Below are 8296 nucleotides of genomic sequence, written 5' to 3' on the forward strand. Positions count from 1 at the left end.
AAAAAAAATGACAACTCATTATTACGTAAATTGATGTACAAAAATTAGAATTTGAATTAGTGTCTCCAACATTACTCATATGAGAATATATATATATATATATATATAGTCCTTTTTATTTTCCCTCTTTTATTTACCGATATCTCCTTAGGACTTATGAGAGAAATAATCCGCCCTAAAATATTTTTAATAATGTGATGTGGTCTCCCTTTTCTTCTAATTGTACTTTGAGAAAGAGAGGAGAAAAAGTGAAGTAAAGCTTATTAATGTTGTAATATATATTATTAATGTGGGTCTTTATTGAATCAATGAAATAATTTTCTATAGATAAATAATTTTAGTATGATGTAAAAAAAAAAAAAAAACTTTATGAAATTGAGGTCATTCATATCGTTGCAAAATTGTCAGCTTTCGGAGATTAAACCTAATGATCATAGCAAAGTCAAGTTAATATTAATTGATTATTTAATAAGCAGTTTTGAGAGGGGAGGTAATATTTGTGTTTTCGGGATAAACAAGAGATACGAGAAATTAATTTGTCTTTTCCATAAAAAAAAATAATCATTTCTTAAAAGGTTTGTCAATTTCTAATATTTGGGTTATAATGTCATTAGAGTAAATAAATATTAATTGATTATGGTTGTTTCTCATTAGACTCATGTACTATATTTTTCTTATAATGCGGGCGCCGTAGTGTCATTCTTAACAAACCTTGATTTGTTTTCATTTGTTTCACAGTGGTAGGCCACCAGTCTTACATAAAAAAGATGATTACATAAGAAAAAAGATTACCATTCAAAAAAAAAAAAAAAAAAAGATCAGTTAAAAGGGTCCCAGCAGGAAAAAAATAATGAAATCAATATATAAAATACGATGGAAAACATGCTTATATATAGTCTCACATGAGTAGGTAATTCTTTGTCATGTGATTAGCTTTCTTTATGATTCCTACTAAATTTATTCTACTTTTCTTGGACTTTTTCGCACCTTCTCTACTAGCTACCTTTCCGACCCGTGAGCAGTTTGATCAACCCTTTTTTTTTTTTTGGCGACGTAACCATGTGAATCAAACATATCTTCATCCACCCTTAAAATCAATACATATAATTGGCAATTCGTGTCACATGTCGTATTCATATCGTGTTTTGATCGTTTCTTTCTAAATTTATAGTCGACCCGAATACGACCCGTGATATGAAATTTTTTAAAAATCGCAATACGAACACGACACGACACGAAAATGACCCGTGACACGAAATTGACCCGTGAACCCGAAATTGACACGAAAATTGTATACTTTTATTTAGTTTTTTACATATTAAAAATAACTTAAAATTCATAACACACTAAAATACAATAACATCCATTGAAATTAAGCAAATAATAGTATAAGATTTTGAGTATAACTATCATGATATCACAAATTCATAATAAAATCAAAAATATGTAATGAAAAATATATGTATTTTTTAGTTTTCTACGAGTTTCGTGTCGTATTCGGGTTAGGTGGGTCTAACTTGAAATTGACCAGTGTTTTTCATGTCAATTTCAGGTTGATCCAATTCTGACCTGAATCTTTTTTTCTCAACCTTAACTCACGAAATTTGTGTTATTTTCGAATCGTGGCCCATATTATTAGCCCTACATATATGTGTATCTTCGTTCAGTGCACATTATAACAAAAACTAATTATAATAAATAAAATTTAATTAAATAAAAAGAAATTGTCGCTCACCGATTGCAATTATGATAAACAAGTCAAAAGGGAGGCTACTAGTTCATTAGTTAAATGATTTCACCTATTGAGTTTGTCTTTCCCTTAAAAAAAAAAGATTTGTTTTTTTTAGTAAAGAATTTTATGGTAGGGACGTAAAAAAAGAATACTGATCGGGTTATGTTTTAATCAGTTAAATTTGTATAAGGTTCTATAATTGTATACTTTTTCATTTTATTTGATTTATGTCAGTTAATGTTAAAAACATACACGATAGGGAATATGTTTTTAACACGATAGGGAATATAATGAAATTAAAGCACTTTTTCTAGTTTTGTTATAATAAGCAAAGCTAAGAGCATTTCTAATCGAATTACAATTCTTATGCCAATATTGAAATTTAGCAGTTAAATAAAAAAAGTTATCCACTGGTATATTTATTGTTAAATTTGGCACATGTTATAATTGGTGCTAAATTATGTTGAACTTTTAACTAATAATTTATATATTATTTTTTCATTTTAAAATTTAAAAACTCTTCTTTTTATAAATTTAAGACCATATTTTTTTCTTAAAAATCTAAATATTAGCGTTACACATTAGAGATAATATATTAGTATTTATTTATGTATTTTTTATGCTAAATATAACTTTGATTTTACCATTTATATTTGAGATGGTCAAAGTATATATATCTCTCTAAAACAAACAAGAAAACGTAGAGGAGTAAACTAAGAAAATGCCCCAAAAAAACTAAGAAAAGTAGAGTTAAGAACGAGGGAAAAGAAGGAAATACGCGGAGAAATTAAAGAATGACATAAACAATTGAAATACCAACTTTAGAAGATAATGAAGGAGAAGTTTCCGATTGAACTAAAAATCAAAGAAAGGAAAAAAGATCACGTCATGTGAAAGAATATTTAAGCAAGTCAGGCATTCCACAGTCAACCCTCTTGAAAATAGGAGCACTCAAATTAGTCCCTTTCTTCTTCTCAACCTCATTTCATATAAATCCCCCCCCAAAAAAAAAAAAACAAAACAAAACAAAACTAGCTAAAATTAGTCATAACGTACACACTACACACAAAGAAATTAAAGCCTAATAAACCAAATTAACTAAACACATATCACACAACAAACCACATATAATAGTACCACAAGCCAACAAGTTCACACACCCCTTGTCATATTCCACAATATAAATCCAGTTCCCCATCCCTGATTCCACCAAAAAAAAAAAAAAAAGAAAAAAACCACCGCGGCCACCACTGCCGCTGCCGGCAAAATGTCCTCCATGGTCGAAAAGCCGGTGAGCTTAAAACAAGACGACGATGGCGATGGACCATCCTTTTATTTCCCCCACAAGAATAATGACAGCTACGACTTGAACAGCAAGATCATGGTCGTCGCCATAGTCTCCCTCTCCGTCGTCATCCTCCTCGTCCTCGCCCTCCACATCTACGCCCGTCGCGTCCTCCGCCACCAGGCCCGCCGCCGCCGAGCCGCCATCCACAGTCTCGGCCTAACCGTGGCCCACGCCCGCTCCGCCGATACTCATCAGCCCCCCAAGACCGGCCTCGACCCCTCGCTCATCGCATCCTTGCCCGTCTTCGCCTTCCGTCCCAACGCAACGTCGTCGCCGTCGGTTGAGTGCGCCGTCTGTCTAAACGCCTTGGACGTCGGAGACATGGCGAGGCTACTGCCAAACTGTAAGCACACGTTCCACGTCGAGTGTATCGACAAGTGGCTGAGCACTCAGTCGACCTGCCCGATTTGCCGGAGCGAGGTAGAGCCACGGCGGCTCGATCCCGAGCCCCGCGAGGGCCCGGCGGAGAGTTCTACTACCCCACCGTCGGCTCCGCCGTTGGAGCGGTTGAATTCTATGTCGTCGGGCATGGAAGGTACGTCGTCGGATATAAATTCTGGTAAAGTGGTGAGAAATAATTCGAGCAGGTTGAGTTCTTTTCGGAGAATGCTTAGTGGGGACAGATCGTCGAGGAGAATTCTGCCTTGTGGTCAACAAGATGATCAGGATGTTATCGAAGATTTAGAAAGACGGTGATTAGTTAATATTAATCCAGCTATAATCAAAGGTGAATTTATATTAATTACAAGTTTTAATTTCTTTATTTTATTTTATTTTGTTACGAGTTATAAGGGCCAGAGCATGTCACAGGATATTATACATACATGCTTAGAAATTTTGCTTACATTCCTATATCGCCGACAAACAATAAATTGATCACAAAATTATTTGGCTTGTAGAGTTCAGGAAATTAATGTGTTTATGTATACCGGATTTTGTATTTCGTTGTCTGGACTGTAATTATGTCATGATTTATTTTGTTGAAGGAAGACTTTTTTTTTTTTTTGAATTCGATGTCCTTTTGGCTACTAGTAGTCTACTAATAACAATATAAAATATGAGAATACATATACATGGATATTATATAGCCCATGTGGACCAACTAATTGCCGACTAACTTTGTTAAGATTACCAATAAATTTTAGAATTTCTCCCTGAATTTAGGACTTATTGGGATGCGCCCTAATCTGTAAAATGTGTTGAATTTTCTCCTTCCATCCAAATGGTTAAAGATTTGAACGGAATTACCCTTTTTTTTCTGTTAAGAAAAATCTGCCCCAAATTTATATTATACCCCCTTAAACTTATAAAATGTTGCACTCTCACCTCTTGATTTAAATAAAAGTGTCTGTTTTGTCTATATTTTGGACAGTGGTTAAAGTTGAGGTTTTCTGCTACAACAAATATCTCGTCCTTTCGTTAAATACTTTGGCACAATTTTGAGAAGTTTATCCATCAAAATCTTCATCAACTTGGGCATTCAGCCCTCTTGAAGTCTTGTTAAGACTACCGTAGGCAGTTGATTTAAAGATTTTGGTGTAAAAAAAAAAATAATTGCAAAAGAGCTTGACACTTGTCCACTTTCATTAATTATGATTTAGATGGAAAGGAGAAAAGAGGGTAACGCAACATCATTTGAAGTTTAGGAATTTTTTTAGAACTTTTTCCGTCTAAATTTAATGGAGTTTTTTATGGTCTTAGAAATTTTTACAAGTTTAGGGACTGAAATGTCATGTTTTAAAATCCAAAGAGAATATCGCAACAAAGATCTTAAGTATGTGAAAAACTTTAAAACTAATCATTTGCTAGGATTTAAAAATAATTATTGTCCTATATAAATTTTTGGACCACATAAAGTATCTAAATTAATGATATTAAATGTAATTTAATGTCTAAGACCTAACAATTTCGACTTGCTTTACGCCCACAAGGATCAACCACCGTTGTATTTTCTTACCATATGACTTTTAGACTAAACTAACTCTCAATCGAAGACTCTTTTCTCTCGAATTTTCTAGTTGCGCCACAAAGGTCAATTTGTAACTATCAGATATTATGGTTGTTGAACAGATGGCAAAGTCAATGACTTTAACCAATTTCACACTAATATCGTTTCCCCTGATCAAGTACGTAACGGCATGGGCCTCAGTTGGAACTGTGTACGAGTCTTGACATGTTTGCGGGCGCAATTTGGACTTTGAAAGTAAAAAATAAGAGGATGTTTTGTAAAAAGGTTCAATTCATGATTTGAATTATAGTTTATGATTCGTTACAGTATTTTCTCTCATAAAAAATATATAATTTTAAAAATAATTTTAATCACATGATTTTAAGATATCCATTTTCATCTCAGATAGTGTTTTACGCTTATCTTTTTCATTTTTTCTTAGGCACAAGAAAGTGTGGGGAAGACTGAAGAGACCGGCCCTGGTGATCAAAATCAAGATCTGACAGAAATGGGGTATGAATTTGTGAATTAAATAGAGATAAAAAAATAAAGGGTATGCTCTCTGGTCTCTAGATAAACCTATATACAAGGTAAAAAAGGGGTAAATTACCCACTTTAAAAGTATTTTACCTTCTGCCAAACCATTTGAGAGTAAGCCCAAGGCTACCACGTCACTTGATTCTTTTTCCAATATCCTAAGCTATGGTTTGGTATTTACCTTCTACCAAACTATTTTAAGGATTTTTTTTTTGTTTCATACGTTCAAATCTATAATTTTGATTCTATTACAGTGTTTTCTTCTCACAAAAAATTTAAATTTTAAAAGTCAGAATCAATAATCACTTGTTTGAACTCATGAACTAAACTATCCTAAAATAATCTAACTTTGTTGGTTTGCATAAATACACTTTGAACTTTTTAATTAATTTAGTTGGGTTAAAACGCTAATTTAAACAAAATTTACTTGTACTCTTTATTTAGTTAGCCTTTTAGGGAAAAGGAAAAGAGCATTACAGTTTTAAATAAGAACATCTCTAATGTAAATGTTAATGTTAATTGTATATTTAACATAAAAAACTATAATGCATAATGCTATTTGAAATCTATCTATTTTTTTTAATGTATATTTAAGTTTTGAAAGTTGTAAAAGTAACCTTTATTTTTATCATATACATTAATTACATAACAAATGTCAAACTAGAAAATGTAAAAATTACATTAATTACATAAAAAAAGTAAACATTTCAACCAATAGTAATCAAATGTCAAATTTCTCATATACTATATTTTGTGAAAAATTTATCACAAAGTATAATATATGAGATATTGAGCATAACAAATAACATTATATTGAAGAATATTTTTTACAGTCAAATGTTAAATATACAATTAACACATTAATTATATATCATTTCGGTAGTCTTTTTTCTTTTTTCTTTTTGGGGGGAAGGACACAAAGGAAATGGAACATTACTCTTTTTTCTTTTTTTTTGGGGGTCTTGGCTTGAAACAAAACCCCCCAAAAAAAAAAAAACAAACAAACAAAACAAAAACAAAAACAAAAACAAAAAGAAGAATGGAACATTGTAGGCGTTTCTTTGGCTGATGAAAACAGGCAAATGGTCCACAGCATTGGGATTCTAAATCCTAATAGCCTAATTCAACCTTTTCCAAGATTCGTTAGATTGGAACTGTAAAATAATAATGTGAAGATATCATTTCGGTGGAGTTAAAAAAATGAGTAATGTTAAACAGAAGAATCAAAGGTGATGTTGCAGTAGTTACACTCATCGGTAGATCTGATATACCAAACTCAGCTATAAACAGAAGGAAAAGAACAATCATAATCACCATTAACAATTAATATATTGCCATGAATATTTAATCTGCTTGATCTTTGACAACTAAAATACAAAATGCTCAAACAGATAATAACCCCTGGAATTGAAACTAACCTAGTCAAAATACATGATTGATAATCATAATTGATAATTCCTCTCAAAAAGATTGGCCTATAATAACTAAACTCTAGTTATGTTTTACGTGAACAAGGTAGAGAGAAAAAAAAAAGCCTTTGCTTTCTTCTTTTCCTTGCTAATGGAGATAATAATAGAAGTACTATTTCAAGCTATAAGTAACTGGTGAAAAAGAAGAAAAGAGTGGTACTGAAAATAGGCCAAAACCATTGGAAAGCAATTGAACTGCAACCGTTCATGTCCTCGCTGGGCCCCAATCCGACCGCTGTCGACGGACTCGCCAGACTTGATCCGTTGCTCACTGCCAAGCTGTGTGATATCATTACAACTTCCACAATCAGAATCATTCCTTGCTATATCACACCTCAACCAAATAATAATAATATATAGTTTCAATGTTCTGTATCTCTTGTACCCAAAACAATTTCTCAAAAAAATAAATAAATAAATAAATAAACAAATGCAATTTAGAAACAGCCCTCAATTACCTGGATGGGAATTTGCACTTGTCATGACCTGAATCAAAATCATTGTAAAAAAATTAGATTAAACTTATATAAGAATGACAGTAAAGTTCAAGTATGAATTTCAGATCCCCAATTAAAAAAGTAGAGATCTAAACACCAAAATTACAGAGAGAGAGAGAGAGAGAGAGAGAGAGATCCAATTTCAAGATTTATAATTAAGAAGTAATCTTTCATTTCTCACTTACTGGGATTTAAGGAAGTGAGAGCGGCGGTGTTGTCGAAGTTGCAAGCGTCGTCGGTCATGCCGTTTTTGAGGTAATAGTTGTTGAAGGCGTAGGAGGCCGTGGTCTGCACATCGGAGGCGTCGTAGCATGGGCCGCCTTGTTGGATTGGGCCGCAGTCGGCGCCTCCAGGCCCGCAGGCCCAGTCCAGCGCCGTCTGGAGGGCGGTGTCCTCGGCGTTGTTCTTGGCCACGCACCAGAGCTCCATTGTAACGACGCCGTTTTGAGCCTTCGATTGGCAGTGGAGCGACGCGCCGGAGAGCGGGAGCGAGTGGAGTGATGTTAGTAAGAGAAGGAGGAGGAGAGGGAAATCGAAGATTTTCCCCATTATTTGCAGAGGAGAGAGAGAGAGAGAGAAGGGTAGAATTGGGAGTGAAATTGTTGGGGGGGTTTTCAGAGAGAAGGGAAGAAGAAGCCGTTATGGAGTATTTTAATGGAGAGAAATGTGACCGTTACAGTTTTCAGGGGAGTTGAAGAGATCGAGAGAGAGAGAAGTGTTGGGAACCGCCTGCTCTCCGGTGTCTTTTCATTTTCTTTCCCTCCT

The 8296-nt window shown here is 33.8% G+C and overlaps 2 protein-coding genes across 3 annotated transcripts; one reads left to right on the plus strand and one right to left on the minus strand.

The window, feature by feature from the left end:
* The first annotated feature begins 2791 nt into the window (after positions 1-2791).
* Positions 2792-5689, plus strand: LOC21386540 (E3 ubiquitin-protein ligase ATL41). The gene is made up of 2 exons (XM_010089005.2): positions 2792-3807; positions 5471-5689. Exon 1 carries the CDS (start codon positions 3000-3002, stop codon positions 3774-3776), a length of 777 nt encoding a protein of 258 aa, XP_010087307.1. The 5' UTR covers positions 2792-2999; the 3' UTR covers positions 3777-3807; positions 5471-5689.
* A 1280-nt stretch (positions 5690-6969) lies between these two features.
* On the minus strand, positions 6970-8296 carry LOC21386541 (PLASMODESMATA CALLOSE-BINDING PROTEIN 5). 2 transcript variants are annotated; one of them, XM_024164100.1, is made up of 3 exons: positions 7717-8296; positions 7493-7520; positions 6970-7305 (listed from the first exon to the last, which is right to left on the minus strand). In XM_024164100.1, the coding sequence occupies exons 1-3, from the start codon at positions 8078-8080 to the stop codon at positions 7152-7154; spliced, it is 546 nt and encodes a 181-aa protein (XP_024019868.1). In that variant the 5' UTR covers positions 8081-8296; the 3' UTR covers positions 6970-7151. The 2 variants fall into 2 exon arrangements, with proteins under 2 accessions (XP_024019868.1, XP_010087308.1); XM_010089006.2 differs by having other exon boundaries at positions 6970-7313.

Source organism: Morus notabilis, unplaced genomic scaffold, assembly GCF_000414095.1.
Source record: "Morus notabilis unplaced genomic scaffold, ASM41409v2 Scaffold33, whole genome shotgun sequence".
Classification (NCBI taxonomy): Eukaryota; Viridiplantae; Streptophyta; class Magnoliopsida; order Rosales; family Moraceae; genus Morus; species Morus notabilis.

Bases quoted from the DNA above. Each gene is read 5' to 3' on its own strand.
- LOC21386540 (XM_010089005.2), top strand. From the start codon at position 3,000: ATGTCCTCCATGGTCGAAAAGCCGGTGAGCTTAAAACAAGACGACGAT.
- LOC21386541 (XM_010089006.2), bottom strand. From the start codon at position 8,080: ATGGGGAAAATCTTCGATTTCCCTCTCCTCCTCCTTCTCTTACTAACA. The intron at 7,521-7,716 runs GTAAGTGAGAAA...ATTTTGATTCAG, and splicing joins TCTCACTTCCTTAAATCCCA to GTCATGACAAGTGCAAATTC. The intron at 7,314-7,492 runs GTAATTGAGGGC...GATATCACACAG, and splicing joins AAGTGCAAATTCCCATCCAG to CTTGGCAGTGAGCAACGGAT.